This window comes from Aegilops tauschii, chromosome 4 (genome assembly GCF_002575655.3).
Source record: "Aegilops tauschii subsp. strangulata cultivar AL8/78 chromosome 4, Aet v6.0, whole genome shotgun sequence".
In the NCBI taxonomy this organism is placed as follows: domain Eukaryota; kingdom Viridiplantae; phylum Streptophyta; class Magnoliopsida; order Poales; family Poaceae; genus Aegilops; species Aegilops tauschii.
The window spans coordinates 335,314,178-335,337,254 of NC_053038.3; the positions used below are offsets into that span (position 1 = coordinate 335,314,178).

Genomic DNA, 23,077 nt, shown 5'->3' on the forward strand with positions numbered 1-23,077 from the left:
CATTTTCTTAAAAAATTGGATGACATTTCTGAAAAATGGATGAAAACTTTTTGAATTTGATGAACATTTTAAAAATTGACGTTGAACCAAACTTTGAGTAAGATGAACAATTTTTGAATTAGATGAACATTCTTCAGTTTTTGAACTTGATGAATACATTCTTAATTCTAGATCACTTTTTTTGAAAAATCGGATGAAATTTTTGAAAACTGGATGAACATTTTCTAAAATTATGCAGAATCTTTTTTGTATTTTATGAATAAGTTTTGAATTTCATTAATATTTTTTGAATTTAGTGAACAAAAAATGTTCAAGATTTTAAAAAAATGTTCAAAGAAAGAGAAAGAAAACAAATAATAAAAACGGTGATGAAGAAGAAATTAAAATTTGAAGAATAAAAACAGAAAAAGAAATATAAAAAACTGGGGGACCTCGCGGCCCACATGGGCCGGCCCAAAAGGCAGGCAGAGGAGGTGGGTGGGGGGGGGGCGCTACAGGGCTAGGGGGTGTAGGATTATTGATCCAGCTTAGCGCGTGGTACTGAAGGTCGAGACGAAAGAAGCACTCGCGCTAAGCTGATCAATAATTCTACACGTACAAAGAGGCTACGTAAACCTTCCTTCCTAATTCTATCCCCCCCCCCCCCCCCCCCCCCCCCCCATTTTCAGTGGGGGTGGGCCCCGCCTCTGCCTAACACCAACCAAAATTTATCAACTACCTAATCACGTAACATTACGTTAACTTCTTTCCTAAGTGTGGCATTGCTCAAGCTGGATATAGTCGCCGCGCAATTGAACGCCAGAAACGCACGATGAACACAAGAAGAGGCTCGTCCTCCTCGTACGGCTGTCCTGTAACCTCGGCTTGTTTGCGAGCTCAAGGCCCATGCGCAACCCTCATTCTCGGGCTTGTCCCAAATTAGCACGCGCTTATAAAATGACGAATCCTCATCTCCGGCTCCTATTTAGTCCAACTTGTAAGAAATAAAGTAGACCCCTTCCATTGGTTGAGGGGCTCAAACCTCCTAAACACCTCCCATTTGATTGTATAATTGTATCAACTGATCGGGAGGTGTTGATCGTCGTAAACCATGAGCAAAGGCGCCATAATCGGCGCGTCCACCGTCCTGGTGGTGGCGGTCGTCGCTGCCGTCTGCGTCGTGTCCTTCAAAGAAGCTAAAAATGAGGAGGACAGCACGGAGCTGACGACGTCGATCAAGTCGATCAAGTCCTTCTGCCAGCCCGTGGACTACAAGGCGGCGTGCGAGAAGACGCTGGGGGAGACGGCCGGCAATGCGACGACCACGACGGAGCTGGCCAAGGCCATCTTCAAGGCCACCTCGGAGCGGATCGAGAAGGCCGTGCAGGAGTCCAGCCTGCTCAACGAGCTCAAACATGACCCACGCACGTCGGGCGCGCTCAAGAACTGCAAGGAGATGCTCCACTATGCCATCGACGACCTCAAGACCACCTTCGACCAGCTCGGCGGCTTCGAGATGACCAACTTCAAGCACGCCATGGACGACCTCAAGACGTGGCTCACCTCCGCGCTCACGTACCAGGAGACCTGCATTGACGGCTTCGCCAACACCACGACCGACGCCTCCGCCAAGATGCGCAAGGCGCTTAACGTCTCCCAGGAGCTGACGGAGAACATCCTGTCCATCGTGGACGAGTTCGGGGACACCATCGCCAACCTGGACCTGTCCATCTTCAGCCGGCGGCTGCTCGGGCACGACGGCGCGCCCAGGTGGATGTCGGACGCCAAGCGGAGGCTGCTGGAGGTGTCTCCCAGCGAGCCCGACTTCAAGCCGGACATGACGGTGGCGGCGGACGGCAGCGGCGACTACAAGACCATCAACGAGGCGCTGGCCAAGGTGCCGCTCAAGAGCGAGGACACGTTCGTGATGCACGTCAAGGAGGGCACGTACAAGGAGTACGTCTCCGTGGCGCGCAACGTGACGAACCTCGTCATGATCGGCGACGGGGCCGGCAAGACGGTCATCACGGGGGACAAGAACTTCATGATGAACATCACCACCAAGGACACGGCCACCATGGAGGCGATCGGCAACGGCTTCTTCATGCGCGGGATCACGGTGGAGAACACGGCGGGCGCCAAGAACCACCAGGCCGTGGCGCTGAGGGTGCAGAGCGACCAGTCGGTGTTCTACGAGTGCCAGTTCGACGGGTACCAGGACACGCTGTACACGCACACCAGCCGGCAGTACTACCGCGACTGCACCGTGAGCGGCACCATCGACTTCATCTTCGGCAACGCGCAGGTGGTGTTCCAGAACTGCGTCCTCCAGGTGCGCAAGTGCATGGAGAACCAGCAGAACATCATCACGGCGCAGGGGCGCAAGGAGAGGCACTCCGCCGGCGGCATCGTCATCCACAACTGCACCATCGAGCCGCACCCGGAGTTCAAGGACCACATCGGCAGGCTCCGGACGTTCCTGGGGCGGCCGTGGAAGGAGCACTCCCGCACCCTCTACATCCAGTCGGAGATCGGCGACCTCATCGACCCGCAGGGGTGGCTGCCGTGGCTCGGCGACTTCGCGCTCAGCACCTGCTACTACGCCGAGGTGGACAACCGGGGGCCGGGGGCCGACATGAGCAATCGCGTCACGTGGAAGGGCGTCAAGCACGTCACCTACCGGCAGGCGCAAGAGAAGTACACCGTCGAGAGGTTCATCCAGGGGAAGCTCTGGATCTCCAAGTACGGCGTGCCCTTCATCCCGGGGTTGCTGCCGCAGGAGCAGGCCGCCCACACTGACACTGAGCCAAGCTAGCGTTCTTTCGGGGTCGAGGATGAAGATGGATTGTGGACAAGGGTTGTTAATTTTATGGATAGAGGATCGGTTGTACGTACACTGTTGTTGATGTATATCATCTGTGTATCGTCGTACAGTATATGTGAGATGCATGTCAATGTAGAATGTAGAATGTATGTGCGTGTACACTGCTCTTTCGGACACCCATGCTCACAATTGGACAACTTACGACTCAAATAGAACAGGATTTAAGACAGTTTAATTACCACATGTTGATCTTTTTGCTTGTGTTTATCTATCTAGACGTCTTGCAGTGCTAAATTGTACTCCTTCGAACACCGACTTTTTTTAAAAGATCCAGCTTCCTGATTTTCTTTTCAAACACCGACTTTTTTTTAAGATCCAGCTGTTGCTGCCATTCATTTCATTAGCAGAGAGAACACCGACTTGTAAATGAGCCAAACTTGGACCTGGATCCTCGCCAACAAGGGAATAAATAGATGCACTTGCCAGAAAAAAGGTGATGCCAAATTGAAAAATGCCAACACATTGTCGCTTCCTATTTGAAGAGAGCAAACGAAATTATGTTCAGTAAAGCAAACAAATATTTCCTTTTATTCCGGGCAAAACCATGAGGAAGATACATAAGCAAGCAACAACATCATCAAACAACAGCATGGCACCCTTTGATAGTTACAAATACTGAATACACGACCTTTTTAACTTGTCAAGTCCACACTCTGCTCAGTGCTCCCGCGTCACTACTTGCGATTGGAGCGGCTTTATTAGATCAGGAAAAAAGCACACAAAAATCATACCAGGGCCAGCATAATCATAATCATAACCATATGTGTTCCCTCTCAGCTGGTTCAGTTGTAGGCGTCCGGGTTGGCGACGAGGTAGGCCTCGGCGGCCTTGAAGATGGCCGTGACAGACTCCTTGGCCTTGGTGATCTCATCGTTTACCTCCACGCCCGGCAGCAGCTTGTAGGTCGACTCCACCTTAACGACGCTCCCACCGTTGGCCGCCGGCTCCACCTTGATGTGCGAGGTGGTCGTCTCGATGGCGGTGCCGATGCCGCCGCCCTCGATGAGGGTGGACTTGCACTCGCACTTGTCGGCGTCGATGAACTCGAGCCTCTCTTTCATGAGGCTGAAGGGCATGGCTGCAAGATCAACTGTGTGTTATGCTTTGACCCAGGATGTGTACCAGACTGGAGCTGACATGAATTGTGCGTGACGTTCCGTTTCAAAAAGAAAATCGGGTTTGCTATTTCACATCTAGATGTGAAATATTATCTCACATCTAACTCACTCACCCTTGATTTTTTTAAAGTCTTCCACTCACTCATCCTTGATTTTTTTTAAAGTCTCCCATGGATTTTAAGGGTGAGGAAGTTAGATGTGAGATAATATCTCACATCTAGATGTGACATAGGCAGACCCAAAAAAATTGTGCGTGACGTGTGGTACCTGAGGTGAAGTTGAACTGCCTGACGCTGCCGATGCCGCCTTCGCCCTCAACAGGGTGGGCGCTGGCGACGATGTGCGGTGCGAGCTTAGGGGCCAGTGTGTGCCAGTCCATGACGCCGGCGCGGAAGAGGCGCGCTGCGGCCACCGGCGATTCGATCTCGTGGGTCCAGCTGTCGGTGGAGGCCATTGCTGTGATGATCAAGGACGACCGGTGCAAATGATGTGTTGAGCTGTAGTTGTAATGGCTTAGAGCTGCTTGGTTTCCTGGAGAGCGGAAGTGAGCGCTATAAATAGAGGCTCCAAGGCGGGGGTTGGTGAAGCTTGAACGGATAGGTGTGGTGAGTAGTGGGGGCTGGTGAAGGCACCAAGCCAGGGTCGAGTTTTTCCAAATTGGATGGCACCGTCGGTCGGCTGAGCTTTTATCATTGCAGGGTCTGAAAGCTCGCCCTTTCTCAATATATATTTAGTTAACGGCGAACAATGTGTTGTCCAATTGGCACCACGGACTGCGTGGGCAAATTGTTCCAGAATGTTTAGTTAAAGAAGAAGAATGACGGACTCCTAGTCAAAGCAAGAGATAGATAGTGGGGGTTGGTGTGGTTAGAACGAATTAACACCAACGCGAGCGACGACGACACACAGCGCGTCCACCGGCGGCGACCATCAGTGACATGCAACCTCGCGTGTTTACATGTAGAACTACGATCTGGCATGCATGTTCTGTGTGAACTCTCTTGTACTAGTACGCAGTGACTTAGGATTCCGGCGGACGTTTAACTGCAAATTAAGAGGTAATATTATTGGGAGTCATAAAGAGCCAAATGTAAGGTCAACTGGAATGCGATTTGCAGACCAAAGGAGTACGGTGGCCTTGGAGTGCTCAATACCGAAAAGTTCGCAAGGGCCTTGCGGTTACGATGGCTATGGTTTGAATGGAAGGAGCCCAGAAAACTTTGGGTTGGCCTTGGCAACCCCTGCATCGTAGAGGACCGTGAGTTCTTCTATGCATCTACGACTATTACCGTCGGGGATGGCGCCAAAACGCCTTTTTGGACTCCCCTTGGCTTCTTGGTCGTATGCCCAAGGACATTGCACCGCTAATTTTTGAGGCCTCGACAAGAAAGAATTGAAGGGTGCGCGAGGCTCTCAAGGAGAATGCTTGGATCCTCAAAATAAAGCAAGGCACCACTATCTCTGTCAACCACATCTCGGAATTCTTTAACCTTTGGATGCTCTTGCATGACTTCCGCCTTGATATGCAAGCGGAAGATGATATCATTTGGAAGCATGCGAATGACGGGATATACACGGCGAGCTCCGCCTACAAGGCTCAGTTTCTTGGCTTGACCCTATCCCCCTTGGACCGTATGGTTTGGAAGGCTTGGGCACCTCCGAAGATTAAATTCTTTGCTTGGTTGGCCTTGCAAGATAGGATTTGGACAGCCGATCGTCTGGAGAAGCGTGGTTGGCAAAACTGTGGCCTTTGCCCGCTTTGCAAGAGGGAACAAGAAACGGGGACACATTTCTTCTTCAAGTGTCGCTACACGCTTAGGCTTTGGAGATTGATCATAGAGCAGCTTGGACTTGCACACATGGACACCTCCGAGTGGCACTTGGATGAAACCGTCAACGCGTGGTGGCAAAAAAGAACCGACAATAATATTCCTAACCGAGACGCAATGGCCTCCCTCACCATGCTCGTTTCTTGGGTAATTTGGAACGAGAGAAACGCCCGCGTTTTCCGCCACAAAAGCGCACCGCCGACGATTCTTCTTACCAACATTTTAGAAGATGCAAAACTATGGGTGACCGCCGGCGCAAAGAAACTAGGGAACATAATAGTGTCCGAGTAACTGCCATACCGCATTTGTGAGTGCATTGTAAAAAACTCTAAACTATTCTCTCTCTTATTTAATTAAAGAGGCAAATCTTTTGCTTTCGTTTAAAAAAAAACTTGCGCTCAATGTTCAGTTTGGTGCTAAAACTTTTAAAATACGGATTTGTGGTCACATAACTTGTCCCTGCGTGCAAATACGGTGCTTCCTTTCGTATCCAGCCGCATGGCCTATCCACATGGCGTGCCAGACTGGTGGAGGCCCATCTGTCAGTGGTTGGGTGTGCACAAGGCGTTAGGTGACATAGCAGACCGATTTTTTCATAGAGAACCCCCTCACAATTTATTTAATTGCGCATAAAGCCATCAAATATAATAAAAAATGATGGCGATCTCTCAACCTCGAGCGTGGAAAGCACATGAGCTAACCGCTACACTAAGCATCTATCAGTGTCTATAAAGAGAAACACCAAATTTTATATATTGTCCATGACAACTACTCGTATTCATGTTCTTTTTCTCTCGGACCGAATTTTCGATAACCAATTGGTCCCCGGAAAAATTGATATCGCCCGAAAATTTTGAATTTAAACGACAGGAAATATGTCAAATATAATAACTTTCGCATGCATACAATATCATATCTATACCACTACATAGTACACATAATTTTTTGAACTTGGAAGTCCACTGCAGCATCCCACCAAATTCCCACTGGATAGATCCAAGCCGTTTATTTGCAAGTTATGATTGCTATCCACCACTCATCAGAACGCTACTCAACAGATCAGATGGTTGAAAATGATTGGATTCGCCATCATGCCTTCCCGCGTGCGAACTTCTGTGTTGAAGCCGCTGGACACTTCTGGACAGGTACATCACGTCAACAAGAAAGTTCCGCTATCTGCGATTAGTACACGTGAATTGGGCTTGTGAGCTGGGAGACCGACATGGTCATACACCTCCCAAGATCTTGTGTAAATGGAGACATTACGGCCTACCGTACAACCAATGTACACGCTGACATTATCTACAACAATAGCTTTGTAAATAAACTACTCCTACGATAGCTCACACAAAGAAAAATAACTAATACGGTTGTTGTAGAGACATGCCATTTTGTTGTTGTCAAACTGAAAACGTGACTATTTAATCATATCAATTTGTTTTCTTGTGAATATTAGCATACATAGATTACAAAAATGTGAGATCGATAAAATGATATCAAACTACCATGCATTTGACAGTTTGCCTACGGACCACATTATCCATCAATCGAATCATTGGACTTGTAATGATTTTTCAAAAAAAATGTGTCCATTCCCCCTACATCACAAAAGGAATATAGACTCACACATACCCCAACGTGGTTACAAATATGAGCAAATGATTAAATGTTATTTTTAATACAATATAAAAAGACTTGATTGTTCGTCTCATACCGAACAAAAGAAAATGTTCACTCCGTAGAAGTTCTCATTCACGTCACTTTCTTATTCACTTAAGAAGTATAACGTGCATAGCATGTGCAATTTACTAGTAATCACATAGTTAGCTTAGTGGCAGGTCCATGTTTCTATCCCCTGTATTGTGAAATATATTTTTTCTTTATTCATGCTCATTTATAAAAATGGTCTCGAACTGTAACAATGAATTAAACATGCGAACTTCTATATAAGAGAGGAGTCGAGCTGGCCAATGTAACAGGAATCACTTTGTTTTTTATAAACTAAATATATTTAGACGTTAAAATATTTGAATTCAAAACTCATTTAGAAATTTTGGTCGATAAAAAACTGGAACTGCCAAGATATTTGGAAACCTGATTTTTCTGGCCATTCTCAGAAAAAATGGAGTCGAAAAAATTCTCGCTCACGACAACGTTTTGTATGTTTTGGGTTATGCATTATACATTTTGACACGTTTTTTTTAAGTTGAACATTTTTGGCGAAAAAAGATGAGGTTTTCCTGGATCCAGCTTTTACTGGTCGAACCCAGGAAAAAGGGGAATTTAGCTAAAAAATGCATCTAATATAAAATCAGGCGTGCCTCTTTATAGTCAGGAATATGTAGTCGGTGCAGTGGTTTGCTTGTGCATGCATGTACCTGAGGTTTGGAGTTCAAATTTGTGCGTGTGCACTTTTTATTCTACTCTCTCCCTTCACTCATGCTGACAAGTGGGACCCATAGAGGGGCTTATGCTCAGTTAAATAAATTAAGTACAGAGCGAGGGTGCTTCTGCATAGGAAAAAACGCGCTAAGCTGTTTCAGTCACTAACAGTGGGCCACAACCATGCTGGCGTGCCACATAAGCACGGGATACGTCTGAATATGAGCAACGTGACCGTATTTGCACTAGAACGCAAGTTGGATGACCACAAATCCGTATTTTTAAAGTTTTAGCACCAAACTAAACATCGAGCGCAAGTTCTACGACTCCGGTGATGTTACTCATCGCAAAAAAAAAACTGCAAATTAATCACTGTTTCGATGTTGCTCCTGCAATTCAGATGGATGGATGCGCAAAGTCTCTCGGATGCATAGATAGGATAAGTTTCCATACAAAAATGCCCTTCAAATATTACCTCCTGTTGTCAAAATTAGTGCAACCTTCCGTCGTTGCGCGGTTTTACAAACTCGACTATGGGCTCTAAGCTTGAAAAATACATCTTGACCGTACACAAAGTCGAAAAGTCTCTTGGAGACATGCCAACAATGCGGCGATTCTACTCAGCATCATCGTCACTATTTTCAGACAAATCCACGTCTTCACCATCCATTTCATCAATTTCATCTTCTTCCTCTTCATCAGATTGGACTGCGGCCTTCGCCGATACATCTTTCACATCCTTGTCAACCTAAGGAAAGTGAAACACATAATAACTTAATAATTGATAACTGTAGCAGTAGGACTAACTATTAACTTATTTTCAGCCTTGTAAATGGATGAAAACCTGTGCCATTATCAGCCGAAGACGACCAGAAAGCTTCAGTAAATCTTCAGTTGCTGTGTATCTTTCTGCACACATCTGCAAAAGAAAGATCAGTTTTGCTTAGATTAGTGGCATGCCAATTCATGGCCAAACATCCAGCAGACAAAGACTGTCCCGTAGTTGGCATATCAACTTTAACCACATTGGTTGGTAGCTTATTCAAATTAATCATGTGATCCAAATAAGGTAAGGCACTGATGTTGCATTTCTCTCCCAAATAGATTAGGAAGCAAAAACACATGGCAGCAGTATTTACTAGTTTAACTACCATCTCCCAGATTTATCTTTAACTCTACAATCATCTGCTCAATGTGAAGCCGAAGTATAACTTGTCACTGCCAACTACACTACTACAGATACAACTTGAGATCCTAAATGAAAATCCATCTTGCAAAGATGACATGAAAATTCGAGATCTAAGCTATACAAGTGTAGGGGCAAATATCATCAGCACAATAATGTGTTTCACCTTCCAGACTGCTCTTCACACTGACTATAGAAGGTTACAATCGAGAGTTTGCATGTGGGCTTTTTCACTAATAGAGGTTTCCTGTAGGCCAATTTGAATGTGCACAGTGTGTTCAATTGCAGCAGGTGAGTTCTCGCCACCATTGATACATCTTTCTCAAAGAGGTTGCCAGGAAACTACAATAACAGTTACATCACGAACATTCTGAACATGGTGCAGTGGCCAGTGCATACATGCGTTGTGCATTATCTAATACTCCCTCCATCCGAAAATACTTATCATCAAAATGAACAAAAAAGGATGTATCTAGAACTAAAATACGTCTAGATACATCGCCTTTTATCCATTTTGGTGACAAGTATTTCCGGACGGAGGGAGTACCAAACATGTCAGTCGCTATAGCACAACCCTTCTCCATAACAAGAACAATACTAGTAGTACTCCATAATACAGTACACATAAGTACATGAACCTTTGCAACTCATTAAGATGCCAATTTAACCACAATAGTTTGTTATCATCTATTTGGAAACTCAAGAAGTCTTATATCAAGAAAAATGAAACAAAACACATATGATTTTCACATACCTAAACTACAAATCTAGACAATGTCACCCCTCCTATTGGAGGGGGTATGTTTCGAATGATCTACAAAGCTCATGGGAGAAACAAACAGTATATATATATATATATATATATATATATATATATATATATATATATATATATATATGCAAGTTATGCAATGCAACAAGCTCCAACTAGTACTGCTAAGTGGTAAGAAGAAATAGTACCTTCTCCAGGTCGCTAATTAGTTTTCTTGATTTCTCCGAGGGGATAAAACGACCATGAATTACTAGTAAGCAGTATATCCAACGCAAAACAAGCTCAGCGCTACCAGATCTGTCGAGAGATACATATCAGCAACCAACACAGAATAAACGGTGGTGAAAATGTGCAGTGGTGAAAGACATGGATGCAGAGCACCTTGATCTCCATGCACATACTAAATTCTCTAGAAGCTTGCAAGCATCTCCAGGCTTTAAAGATCTTAGATGTGCTCGAATCTATTGAACAACAGAACACAACATCAAAATTGTACCCCTTCACATCAACGAATTAACTTCGATAGCTACACGTACATAGTAAAGATGCAAACAGTGATAGAACTTTAAGCTGAAACTGAGTTACCACAAACCTTCTTGCTGGGTAAATTAGCGTCAATTGTTATGCCACTGCTACTAAACATATCTGATAAGATTTTAGTGGCCATGTCAGGATGGCCGACGAGACTCTGATCAATGACGCCATATTTCCTCATCAGATCTTCAATGCATATGCTGTCGTTTTCAATTCTTTGCACCGGAACTAAATAAGGAAAATGGTATTTTAGTGATGTGACCAAGCTGTATACTAGAACATTCTGAAAATAAATGATTCGGAATAATAAATATAACAGGCACATCCTGGTTCTCCCTACAAAAAAGTAGTATAAAATTCGAATATGCTAATAAATAGCAATACATTACTCAAGTTGTCACAGAATTAGTTGCTACATCGTCCCACGTGGAGAACACAACAAGGTTATGCCCCTGCAGTTCATAGTTTATGTAGACTCCAACTGTTGGTTGTGTTTCATCACTTGCAGAAGAGAAGACATGGCAAGAGATAATTTACCTCTTTTCTCAGTCAACCTTGAAGTGGTACCAAGGTCACTATCAATCGCAAGTTTGACGCCACTCGGTTTTGTTACACCATGTTTCCTTTTCTTCTCTTGTGTATGAAGCTTCGGAAGAGGAAGAATGGCATCTTCCGCATTTGCACGGTCTAGAGCAGTGATAGTTACTACAAAAAAACAGACAAAGTTCAGCCCAAGATTCGCCATTAATAATAACCTTCTCAAATGAAGGCGGTAACAATAAAGCTCCTACCAAAATCCCCATTTGTAAACAGGGTTTGAATGGTTGACCCATTCGGATATTCATATAAATAAATAACACATAAGGTGAATTACCACCATAACTGATGAGCATTAGCATACCTTTTGTTTTAGCAGATTGACCTTTCTGGTGCATGGTGGGTTGAACTGTAGGTAAGAGAACTCCATCTTCAGATACACCCAAATTAACATCCTTACCATAACAAACCAGCAGCTTATCGAAAGATGGTTTCACCACGGATCCATATGCCAGAAGGACATGAGCCGAATTAGGTCCATCTATTCCTTGAAGTTTTGCGGCAAATATCGTGAAATCCTGATTCGTTCTTGAAAGGGAGTACTCGGACAAGGCAATCTTAGTAGGCTTCTTATTGCGCAAGTCATCCATGTTATTCCCAGACCAGAAATAGCAGATACCAACCTCAGAGATAGCCAACACATCTATTTCTCCTTCAGTAGCATTAGTACCTGAACACATGCAGTCCACAAAGATTGCTGGGTGTTCCATAGAGAGTATACAGCTTGAACTCTGACTTTTACCACTGCCCAACTTCCAAATGGCAACATAGCGTTCCCCAACTCCAGATGACAGAACATATTTGCCATTGTTACTAAAAATCATGTTTCTCACAGACACCTAAATGTTCATGTAGTCAATAGCAACAGGTGTGCACTTAGAAAAAGCAATACAATTGAAAAGATAACAAATTCAGAAGAGGATCACAGTACAGGAGGGCATACAAGACAAACTCACCGGATGCCCAGAGAATTTTTGAATTTTTTTGTTGTCAGAAGCGTCAAAGGTCCTCAACTGACCAGCTGCTGTTGCCAAAACTGTTCCATCTGATAAGATCAAATACAAAGTGCATTTCATTTCTTTGAACTGGGGTGGAAATGATTGGTATGAAGGAGAGCAGATACAAGCAAAACAAAATGGGCATGCATGCCTCATTGCAGCATAAGATTAATATACATACAGACAGATATTATATACTAAAAGGCCCTTAGCTCAAAGGATACATATAATGTTAACAATAGCATACATTTGCGCATATATCATATAAACAGATAGATAAAGTTCAGATTTCACAAAAAAGGATTATAAACAAGTAAAAGCGGCATTTTTCAGGACAGTGGGATTTTCTTTAAATGGATCCATGTGTCTGGTAGATAATAGGTGTGTTGCATTTCCATCTCTACTTCGAACAGATCATTACCATTATAGTTTGGAAAGCAAACTGTGGAGATCATTTAGAGATTCTAGGCCATGACATGGCCAACAACATGAGGGCGCCAACATGATAACATGGATAAAAGATGGTCAATATCTGTTTGTTGAATATAAAGGTCATTACGATCATCAACTATTTACTGTTGTAAGGGTAAGTCAGAGCAGTTAAACTATGTCTGAAGGAGAAATCATAAGACAGATGCAAAAACATCCATGGTGCAGATGAAAAAGCAAGACATGGATGATTTAGCAACATAGAGAGTAGTGAAACACTGAAAATAGATATAAATCAAGAAGAGATACCTGATGAAACTGCCAACGCAGATATTGCCTTGGAGGAAGATTTGAATTTCCCTGCAACAGATCCATCTGAGACATCAATCTTACAGACCATGCCATCAGCGCCTGCTGTATACACACTCCGCCCATGTCTCGAGTATGCCACTGCTGTCACACCCCTGAACAAATACGAAACACACACCGACATAAGTGAACACATCTGAGCCTAAGCTCTGCAGAGATTAACCCCAACAGGAAATAGCAAACAAAGCCAAGATTACAGCTGCGGATATGTGCTTAAACAATGCGTCAAAAGGAATTTCGTAATTGGCATGGTATTATGAACATTTCGTACTAAGAAAATGCGGTTTCCACAAATGAACAACGAGGTTCCCCTCCCAGCATGACACAAATGCACTGAACCACCAGCCATACCCAGGATGACAGTCGCTGATCCTCCACTTCCAATGGCCCGCAGCAACGTCGAGCGCAAGGACATCCCCACTGCCCGTCCCAAGCACGAGCAGCGAACTCCCAGCCTTTCGCTTCTTCTGCTAGGCAAAAACACGACCAATGACGCACAGCACACGAACACATGGCACAGCGCCAGACAGCAACAGCTCGAAAAATGGGAGTGATTCCTCACCTTGGTGGAGAGTTGTACCCACTTCATGCAGGTGTAGTCGAGGGCGAGGTGGCCGCGCTTCGTCTCGGGGAGCGCCCCGACCTCCACCGCGGGGATGTCGGCGAACTCCGTCTGCAAGTGGCTGCGCACGGCGTCCCATACCTGCGACAGAGGCAAACCGTCGGGTTAACAGAGGAAGCGGCAACTCCAGCCGCTCCGGCGTGGATGGGCGGCGTTTGATTCCGCACCTTGATGCGGCCGTCGCCGGACGAGAGGGCGAGGAAGTCGGAGGAGGGGCTGAAGGAGGTGAGGAGGTCGCGAATCGGGGCGAGGGCCGGCGCCATGGCCGCGCTGGGCGGATGGTCGTCGCGGCGGCGGCGGCGGGTGGGGAGGGAGAAGAGGGGTTTATGCGGCGGCGCGGCAGGGAAGGGTTTCGAGGGAGCGAGTGGTCGGAGCCTATCTATCTCGGCTCGACCCCGGTCGGTTTCGCTTTGTGGCGCGTGGGACGCGGCTAGGCCGGACCAGGAGGACGGGCTAGGGTTTTCCTTCCACCCTAACAGAAACAGCAAACCGTTTCGCTATTTCATGCCCCGCCGCCATCCCCCTGCTCCTGCCCCTGGCTCGAGTTCCCACGACGCCCACGCCGACCTTGACGCCCATTCCCGGACCAGGAGGACGACTGCTGCTGCTCGGCGCCCACGCCGACCTTGACGCCCAGAAGCTGCTCGGCGACCTCGGCTGTGAACTGAACCAATCCCACGCCCCTGCCTGCTACTGCTGGACTTCGACCGCGTCGCCACGCCTACCCCGACTCGCCGCCGCGACCTCCGACGGCCAAGTATGATTATTTTCTCCTGTTTTGTTCGTTCCTCGTAGTTCAGGTTGCAGGCGGGGCGGGATGCGGCTGCCCGCCACACACCGCTAGAATTAGCCGCGGGCAGTGCGGCAGCCTCCGCATAAGCCAATTTGACAAGGAAACGTCAATATGTACGTAAGAATTAACACTATTTAGTGCGGCCGATGATGCTTGTCTACTTTTCAGTTACAGAAAGACACAAACTACTGCAGTGTATGTACAGCCGAGGATCACTAGCCAGTGTACGGAAAGAAACACGATTCAGTAAACTCAACGTTTTGCTTGGTTTCTTGCTCATTCAGAAAGACACAAGATTCAGAAAAGTGTACATAAAGACACAGGATTCACTGTACAGTGAGAGAACCCTCTAAATCTGAAACATAACTCCCATTGAGTAAAACCAATATTCAGTAATCCTGATGCCCATTTAGTAAACTCAACGGGATTACAAACTACTGCTTGGCAACGATTACGAGTCGAACGACTAGTCTATGAGTCGCAAACTGGCTGTCGACTCGGTTTCTCGTGTAGACTACTTTTACGAGTCGAGCCAGTCATCGACTAGTCGACGACTAGTCCAGACTAGTCGACATGTTCGAGTCGAACGACTCAGAAAACTGGGGAGTATAAATACGATGCCTCATCCCGCGGGAGACCTAATCCTTTCTTTCCCCTCCTCACCTGGACGCGCCGCCGGTTGCTGGACGCGCCCGTCGAGCCCTCCTCGCGCCGCCGGCCGCTGGGCGCCCGCCGCCGCGGATCTGAAGCTCCACCGTCGCCGGCCCCACGTCGCGGATCTGAAGCTCCACCATCGCCTTCGTCTCGCGCCCCTCCTGCTCCTTCGTCTCGCGCCCCTCCTCGCGCCGCCGGCCCCTCGTGCTCTTCTCCTCTTCAGGCAGGTGAGCCTCAGTGCTGCTCTGCCTCGCTGCTGGACTGCTGGTGCTGCTCTGCCTTGCCCCTCCTTTCTCCTCCTCTTTCTTCTTGGCTTGCCGCTGCTGTTGCTCTGCTCCGCTGCTGGACTGCTGGTGCTGCTCTGCTTGCTGTTGGTGCTGCTCTGCTCGCAGATAGACTGCTGGTGTTGCTGTGCTTGCTGCTAGTCATGGGCGGATTTGGGCCCCAGGCAGCCCAGGCCATTGCCTGGGGCGTGGGAAATTTTCTAGGCCTAGATTTTTTTTTAAAAGTGTTCGGCCTAGGGCGCAGCCCACTTCCAAGCCCAGGCAGCCCAGGCGAACTGGCCCGGTCGCCCAGGCCGACTCCCTCTGCCCGCACGAACGCGCAACCCTCACCGCCCGCAGAGACGAACCAGCCGCAGCCGCCCCTTCTGCTTCTTCCCCCGACTTGACAAACCCTAGGCGCCGCCACCGCCTGCCGTCGTGCCTGCCAGCTCCGTCCGGCAGCGCCCCGGGCTCCCCCCACCTTCCAGTCTTCGCTCCCTTCTGCTTCTGCGGCGTCCCCGCGTCAGGTTGCGCCGCTGCCGGCTGCTGGCCTGTCCGGCGAGGGCGCGAGGCGGCGACCCCGGCTAGGCAGCTACGGCGGCTAGGGCGCGAGGCTACATGTCAGTATGATTAGCTCTTTGTGATTAAATTTTCTGGAGAAGTCTATTGTGCTGCCTGAACTGCAACTTTGTATTCTGAATGACCCCTGATTGTATTGTTAGTCTCATCTGTTACATTTGTTACTTTTTTTTATGTACTTCTAGGCTTTTGCAAATGCTCTTGTGCTGTTGTGCACATTCATCCCAGCCAGTATCCCAGCGACTTGGACTCTACTAATTCAACTCTGAAGAAGAACAAGGTTAATGATATAAGAGGACTCCAAAACTTGGCCAAGTCATTATCTGCACAGGGTTCTGGTCAGTTCTGTAATGCCATGAATAGTATAAATTATGCATTGAGAAACTGTTTCTGCTTTAACTGGAGAAATAACTTAAATGCCATGAGTGAATACACATTCTATTCATGACCATGTAGTCTTCATGAAGCTGTTGGATAGCATAGCATACCTTAAACCTTGCAGTAGTCAGGGTAATGAATCTTCTGTTTGATCTTTTAAATCAGCCGTGGCACAGCGCAAAGCTACAAGACAAATTTCAGTACTTGAAGAAAAAATTGTGATTAAATAGCAGAAGAAGACTTGATGGCCGTTTGGAAAGAAATAAAAGCTGCCTTAATCTATTACTTGTATTTTGTTAGCACACCAAGTTAGGTCTTGCAAAAGTTGGCAACAACTTAAATTAGTGCTGAAAGATGGTTATAAATGTTCAAATTAGACCCATGTTTCTTTCTTTCTTATGTTACTATAGGACAAAGCTTTGTGCCGAATAGGCAGAAAAGGGAAGCCATGTATTTGGTGATACATGTGGCAGAATAGCATAGTGTAGAAGAACCAAGTTCTTTTGTAAGGAAGCATAACTTCAAATGAACTGTTTTGAGTAATTTTTTATGATGATTTTAGTTGCTAGATGCCACTGTTTGTTAGACCCATGGGAGGCTCAGATCAACCAATCCTTTGATTTGGTATCAATTTTTTGTATCATCTATATATGCTACATATAGTCTTTTGATTTGTCTTGCTTTATTAGTTGACCCATCATGGAACAAATGCTGCCATTGAATATTATGTTTGGTTTGTTATTAGTTATGCAAGATAGATTGACTTTTGTATGCCTTGAAACTGGAGTTTTTTTTGGGGTAGTTTTTAGCCCTTAGTTTCTCGCCTGGGACGTCAGCCAATCCTGGGTCCGCCACTGCTGCTAGTTGCTGGTGCTGCTCTGCCTCAGTGACTCCACTTTGCTTGTTTCAATTGTATACTGTACTTGTATACTTATATAGTGTAATACTACATACTACTACTAGGTATTATTAGTTATGTACTGTAAGTTCAGTGCTACAGTACCATGTCGACTAGTCTCGCACTAGTCTAGACTAGTCTATGAGTCTCAACCTTGGAACGACTCGTCGACTCTTCGACTCATAAACGTTGCTGCTTGGTTGCAGTGACATCTTCAGGTCTTGGGTTCTTGGAGGAGAGGAAAGGGAGCAGCGAGGATGCAGACCATGCAGAAGTGGACGGCGATGAAACGACAACTCCGGTTGGCAAGGGAAGCGACAGAGGAACATCCTCTTGGAGGAGACGTGAGGGAGGCGTGAGGCAGTTCTGATGTGGAGATGGCGGCGGTGTCGCTGTCGACCCCATCAGCAGGAATGGCTAGCAGGTGCGAGGAGCGGCGCACTGATGTAGGCGTTATGTCGGGGGCGGAGGATGGGCGTCAGGTCGGAGGAAGGGTGCCCCATCGGAAGAGAGTACGTCTTTTTTTTTGGAGAAGAGGCGGGGGTGACACGGGTTTTTTTTTTTTTTGAGAAGCAGGGGGTGACGCGGTTATGCGGCTCATCCCGTTGAGCCCGCGGTCAGCCCAGCGGCAGTTTGGCGGGCTCTTTTGTGAGCGCTGCAGCCTGGCGGGATATCCCGTCCACCTTGCAACCTGACGCGTAGTATTCTTCACGGCGGCGTGAAGCGAATTTACAAATGCTTCTCATTTGCTGCTGAATTGTAAGTATAGTGTGAAGAGGCGAGTGTATATGCCTTTCTTTTGAGTATCTTGGACAGACGCTAGTGGTATTTTGTCATGTAAACTGAACTAACTACACTTTGGTTTTCATCACTAGTGGTATGTTGGAACCTCTGGTTTTGACTTGTGGTATTTTGGCCATTTTCTCAATCCCGCCTCATCCATCTCTTCCACCGCAGTTGATCGATGGAGCCCAACGCCGACAAGCTACGTGGTCTTTGCATCACCTCCCTGGACGATGAAGACGATGATGAGACAGAACTGCCCAACCAACCTCTGCCCGCCTCCACCGTGACCGTGGCTGCGGCCGCCTCGGGCTATGATGACGGGGACGAAGATGAAGAAGCAGAAGTCATGCTTGGGTTCCTGGAGAAGCCGAAGCATCCCGGCCTCCTCCTCCGCCACCTCTTTCCTAGCAAGGCTGGAGGCATCCCGGTCCGTGGAATAATGCCCATCATATTAAGCGACACACTTTGATTTTTGATGCGATTGGAGCAGGTATTAATGTGAGGTGTTTGTGTATTTTGTCCAGGCGTGGTTGGATCCCGTGAACTTGCCCACGGGGAACTCCAGCTGCTGTGGCTTCTGTGGCGAGCCCCTGCACTTTGTCCTCCAGGTTATTGCTTTGTGCCTAGAAGCAATTGTACCTGTTATTTTCTTTCCGGAACTTGTACTAGTTAAATCGATGAAAACTTCATCTCAAATTGGGTTTGGATCTCTGTAGATTTATGCTCCGATTGAGAGCAATGCAGCAGCATTCCACCGCACTCTGTTCATGTTCATGTGCCCGTCGATGGCATGCTTGCACCGAGACCAGCACAAACAGTGGACACGCAACCAAGGCAATCCTCGTAGAAGGTGAAGCAAGTCCCATAGCTGCTGTGTTGGCTTTTAGACTAGAGACTGAAAACATTTTGCTGATCCTGACTGCCTCGTTGGATTGCAGCGTGAGGGTTTTCCGGTGCCAGCTGCCTCGTACCAACGTGTTCTACTCAAGTGAACCTCCAAGTCGCAATAACTCTGACAAGCCACTATGTGCCGGAGGTAGTTTTCCTTTTTGTTCAGTTACATGGCATCTTAGATTTACTGTGCCTAATAAGTTTGGTATGCTATTAGTGCTACATTTCCTGCATTACGTAGTAATTAGCTAGTTATCCTAGAGAAAATGTGCTTATGTCCAGCAGATCTCTTTCACTCTATCTAGCTATTGCATAAATACGTTCTTCATTTACACTTACGAATTCCTAGATCATATTTTCAATATGCTAAAATCTTGAAGTTATCATCTTCATTTGTTTATGCTGGTTGCTCCACATATCGCACCTTGCTTCTAATGTCTTCCTTGGGAAACATATAATCTTTTGCTTTCTGTTTTTCCTAGAAAAGCATCGCACTGTCAATGTGCCGACTGCTGAGACTAAGTTTGGTGGGGTTTGTTAGATGCTGATTAATTTAGTATATTGATGCGCTTACATCCGTAGGCAACAATGGCCATCTTCTGTCAGTCAAACTGGTTATGTTAATAGATGGCCATATTCCAAGTAATTTATATTGATTTCCTTCGTTTACTTGACTCTGAGTTGCCAGCTGCTCTGTGTCATTGGTGTGGTACATGGAAAGGGGATAAAATATGTGGTGGCTGCAAGAAATCACGTTACTGTTCTGAGAAACATCAGGTATTCCCAAATCATTTAATCATCCTAGAGATCTCTTGGGCATCTCATGTTTGTGTTAAATCTACCCCTTTGTCATGTCCAATTATACAGCCTTTGGTTTGATCCTTGCCAATTTTTGGACACACTCATGATCCTTTGTCCACCTCCAATACAATAAAGTATTGACTGGCTTGGACACCAACCAAACAGACCCTACATATCCCTTTGGCAGCCAGGTCCTACTTTGGATGAACAAATTTTTGTGACTCTTTCTCAGGCACTGCACTGGCGCTCTGGTCATAAAAATGATTGCCTACAGATAATCAATTCTTCTGAAGCTTCAAGTTCTGTGCTGCCAGCTGTAGGAAAAGGTAACAATGTTTGAAGACTAATAATGCTATTAAGGTCGTAATTATTGAATGTCTTTATCCTCTTATAATTCCTCTCTATTTGCAGTTCCAGCTAGGACTTCTTGGCCGGAATATCAGATAGCAATTGACGATGAAGTTGATTTGGATTCTGATGGTTGTGATGAAGACAGCTCAAAGTCCTTGGTGATGCAAAAGCATGGTAAACCAGATGATACAATGCAGTCATGGATGGATCAATTTGAGGTTTTTAGCCGTGCATTCTCTCTTTTATGCTTGCCAACATAGCAACCACTGTTTATTCACTGCTATGTTATATAGGCCGATGCTGACAACCAATGCTGGGCATATTTTCAAGAGCGTGTCTCAAGAGCACCAGAGCAAGTATTGAGGTATGCATAACTTGCATGAATCCTCTCCTTGTTCGGTGATGTTTTCAATTTACTTTTGCCTGTTCAGGAAAATAGTAGTTCGATATTGTTTCAATCGTTCAGGCTTGCATATTTATTCTCAGCAATATATGTTATATGCATATTACTAATAAAAGTCTAAATTACGCAGATACTGTCGAGATCCAAATGTAAAACCTCTGTGGGCTTTATCAGCTGGGCGTCCATCAAATCCTGACATCCCTTCATGTAGCTACTGTAAAGGTCCACTATGCTATGAATTTCAGGTTGGTCAATTTGTCTAGGGCCAAAAATATTTGCATTTCTGATATAGCAACACATTTCCACACAACTAGTAAACTCAAAAACCCAATTGTTTTTCCATGATAACTCCCCCTTGTAGCAGTAATAGGCTGTGGCAGGGTATGCATGGCATGGTTTGTGCCTATAAGTTATGACCAGGCTGTTTTTCCTTGTGTCCGAATAGGAAACTAAAAGAATGTTGTTAATGAGTTACTTCTGTGAACTTATGGTATCATGTTTTCCTTTCAACCCCCATGAGAGCAATGTCCAAATAATTGTACCTATGGAACTTCATATGTGTGAAGTTTATGCTTAGTCAGTGTCTCAGTGATGCCTCCAACATGCTTATCAGTAATCATTACATTTCCCTCCCTCGTGCTTGCGTATACAGGATCATGTGCTTACATATCCTTACACTGTGTTTACTGTATCTCCAGATAATGCCACAATTGCTTTATTACTTTGGTGTGAGAAATGAACCAGACTCTCTTGATTGGGCAACAATTGTTGTGTACACGTGTCAAGGATCATGTGATCAAAATATTAGCTACAAGGAAGAGTTTGCATGGGTTCAGTTATATCCTACGTCAATCTCAAGGCCGTAGTAATGTTTACCTGTTCCACAGAGTGGCGTCTGCTGCTGCAGGTTTGTAACTCCCCCCATTTAACTTTGTTGTTAATCTACAAAAGCTCATGCATATGGTCAATGCATGTGATCCACTAATAAGCAACGGTTCACTTTGGCATGATTTATTGTGTTTTATCAGTACACACTATCCCCTGTCAAATGTGTATTATGATACGAGTAATTTAAGTAAATGCACTAATTCTGAGAGATTTTTCTAATAGAATGTTCCAAGAGCTGAGAATTTTCCTATGCCCATTGATGCATCTATTGCTTGAACAAGTGAAGGGCCAATAGTTATTGTAAAAATTAGATAGGTATAAGCTTATTTGATGTTGTGTTTTTGGATTCTAAAGCTATGCTAATTGCTAATCACCATTTTGTTTGCTGTATGCACCTGCACCTGCATCTGCAATGTATGGGCATATTCCTTCGGAAAACAAGTTAGTCAAAAATCAATGTAGTTTGAATCTATTCTCTTGATCTTGTTGTTAGCTTTGTTGTTTTATCTGCCTGGCCTTTTAGCGGGAGCAAGATAGAGATGCAAGGGAGTCCTAGTAACCTATATTTTGCTCTGTAAGCTGTGTTAATGAAAGATAGTCCTAGTAACCCATATTTTGCTCTGTTGTTTCACCAGGGGGAGTTGGAACTTGAAAGTGATGGTCTACCTTGCATTTCAACCTGAAGACAGGCGTTCCAAGCCAGATAGATTTTTTTTTAGATGTCAACTTCAATGCAGGGCCATGGTCCCAATTAGCTCGCTACATTGGGCTTGGTCTACTATTTAGCCACTGGGGCCATCTAGAGCATTTGATGTGAAATAGTTGTGGTCGCCAGCATTGCCGGTTCAGTGTGCATCTTTATTTCGTTATATAGGATTCTTCGTCTCTTTATGTGGACACCTTGGACGGTTTTGGGGATTACGGGATTACTCGTTAGGATTCTGGTCTATCTCGTTGGTCTGTTATTCGAGACTTCTTGCATTTTCGCTTTCGGCATTGACTGCATGTAAAGTAGAGAGTCTCCACATTGCCCCTTTTTTAGGAGTTGAAATTTTGATGGCTACCCTACGTTTTATCTGTTCCATGCATATAGGATATTCCATGAACATCGTGTGTTTGGTAGTTGCCTTGTGTTAAAAGCGATTTTTTGCAACGACAAATTTGTGCGTTTGGCATGGTCCCATGTGCCATTTCCTCCATGGTTGGTTGGGTTCATGGCTGCACGTTTTGTTGAGCCAGATACGCGCAGACCCGTTGAGGCGTTGCTTGCACGACCCAGTTGCTGGCTGTGCCCATGGAAACATCCATCGGCGTGCTGTGCTGCCTTTTGTTGCAGAAGAAAAGATGATCGAGGAAAAGGGGAAAGCATGGCGCCGAAACCGCTGCCGCGTCTCGTCGTCAGCAGGACGCGGCGTGCCAGTGTAACCATGCTGCCGGTTCCCGTGTAATGTACGTTTGGCGAGCAGTGGAAGCACGGCAAGTATCCATCCATCAGCACTATTTCTCTTTCCTTGGCTCCGCTCGCCATCACTCCATGTGCCGCGGCAATGCCATGGCCCTGCCTGGCAAGTGGCCGGCCAGAGGAAACAAATCAACTTTTTATGCCTACATACGTGCGAGTTTCTGGGCGGCACTGGGCCGCTTCCGTTGACGGCGACTGCCACCGGCCGCTTACGCTTACAATAATAAAGGG

General features: G+C 45.9%; 4 protein-coding genes across 15 annotated transcripts; 2 read left to right on the top strand and 2 right to left on the bottom strand.

Moving 5' to 3' along the window:
* The first annotated feature begins 1,090 nt into the window (after positions 1-1,090).
* Positions 1,091-3,000, top strand: LOC109785908 (probable pectinesterase/pectinesterase inhibitor 21). Its single transcript, XM_020344485.4, has one exon. The coding sequence runs from the start codon at positions 1,091-1,093 to the stop codon at positions 2,792-2,794; it is 1,704 nt and encodes a 567-aa protein (XP_020200074.3). The 3' UTR covers positions 2,795-3,000.
* A 358-nt stretch (positions 3,001-3,358) lies between these two features.
* LOC109785909 (pathogenesis-related protein 1) lies at positions 3,359-4,556 on the bottom strand. The gene is made up of 2 exons (XM_020344486.3): positions 4,249-4,556; positions 3,359-3,941 (listed from the first exon to the last, which is right to left on the bottom strand). The coding sequence occupies exons 1-2, from the start codon at positions 4,433-4,435 to the stop codon at positions 3,646-3,648; spliced, it is 483 nt and encodes a 160-aa protein (XP_020200075.1). The 5' UTR covers positions 4,436-4,556; the 3' UTR covers positions 3,359-3,645.
* Positions 4,557-8,636: 4,080 nt separating this feature from the next.
* On the bottom strand, positions 8,637-14,203 carry LOC109785910 (uncharacterized). The gene is made up of 12 exons (XM_073496687.1): positions 13,867-14,203; positions 13,640-13,780; positions 13,429-13,544; positions 13,018-13,172; positions 12,238-12,326; positions 11,586-12,120; positions 11,222-11,389; positions 10,743-10,912; positions 10,532-10,611; positions 10,339-10,447; positions 9,037-9,111; positions 8,637-8,940 (listed from the first exon to the last, which is right to left on the bottom strand). The coding sequence occupies exons 1-12, from the start codon at positions 13,960-13,962 to the stop codon at positions 8,809-8,811; spliced, it is 1,866 nt and encodes a 621-aa protein (XP_073352788.1). The 5' UTR covers positions 13,963-14,203; the 3' UTR covers positions 8,637-8,808.
* Positions 14,204-14,230: 27 nt separating this feature from the next.
* On the top strand, positions 14,231-22,506 carry LOC109785911 (uncharacterized). Of its 12 annotated transcripts, none has more exons than XM_073496693.1 (15): positions 14,231-14,456; positions 16,174-16,326; positions 17,471-17,746; positions 17,841-18,023; positions 18,222-18,477; positions 18,575-18,658; positions 18,767-18,900; positions 18,989-19,086; positions 19,630-19,718; positions 19,975-20,068; positions 20,154-20,311; positions 20,387-20,457; positions 20,627-20,741; positions 21,195-21,403; positions 22,020-22,506. In XM_073496693.1, the coding sequence occupies exons 5-14, from the start codon at positions 18,229-18,231 to the stop codon at positions 21,360-21,362; spliced, it is 1,260 nt and encodes a 419-aa protein (XP_073352794.1). In that variant the 5' UTR covers positions 14,231-14,456; positions 16,174-16,326; positions 17,471-17,746; positions 17,841-18,023; positions 18,222-18,228; the 3' UTR covers positions 21,363-21,403; positions 22,020-22,506. The 12 variants fall into 12 exon arrangements, with proteins under 12 accessions (XP_073352794.1, XP_073352798.1, XP_073352800.1 ...); XM_073496688.1 differs by lacking the exon at positions 14,231-14,456 and adding an exon at positions 15,175-15,373; XM_073496691.1 differs by lacking the exon at positions 14,231-14,456 and adding an exon at positions 15,265-15,369.
* The last annotated feature ends 571 nt before the right edge of the window (positions 22,507-23,077 follow it).

Bases quoted from the DNA above. Each gene is read 5' to 3' on its own strand.
- LOC109785908 (XM_020344485.4), top strand. From the start codon at position 1,091: ATGAGCAAAGGCGCCATAATCGGCGCGTCCACCGTCCTGGTGGTGGCG.
- LOC109785909 (XM_020344486.3), bottom strand. From the start codon at position 4,435: ATGGCCTCCACCGACAGCTGGACCCACGAGATCGAATCGCCGGTGGCC. The intron at 3,942-4,248 runs GTACCACACGTC...TTGATCTTGCAG, and splicing joins GCAGTTCAACTTCACCTCAG to CCATGCCCTTCAGCCTCATG.
- LOC109785910 (XM_073496687.1), bottom strand. From the start codon at position 13,962: ATGGCGCCGGCCCTCGCCCCGATTCGCGACCTCCTCACCTCCTTCAGC. The intron at 13,545-13,639 runs GTGAGGAATCAC...TTTGCCTAGCAG, and splicing joins GGGTACAACTCTCCACCAAG to AAGAAGCGAAAGGCTGGGAG. The intron at 13,173-13,428 runs GTATGGCTGGTG...GTATTTGTTCAG, and splicing joins ATCAGCGACTGTCATCCTGG to GGGTGTGACAGCAGTGGCAT.
- LOC109785911 (XM_073496693.1), top strand. From the start codon at position 18,229: ATGGAGCCCAACGCCGACAAGCTACGTGGTCTTTGCATCACCTCCCTG. The intron at 18,659-18,766 runs GTTATTGCTTTG...GGATCTCTGTAG, and splicing joins CCCTGCACTTTGTCCTCCAG to ATTTATGCTCCGATTGAGAG. The intron at 20,312-20,386 runs GTTTTTAGCCGT...TATGTTATATAG, and splicing joins CATGGATGGATCAATTTGAG to GCCGATGCTGACAACCAATG.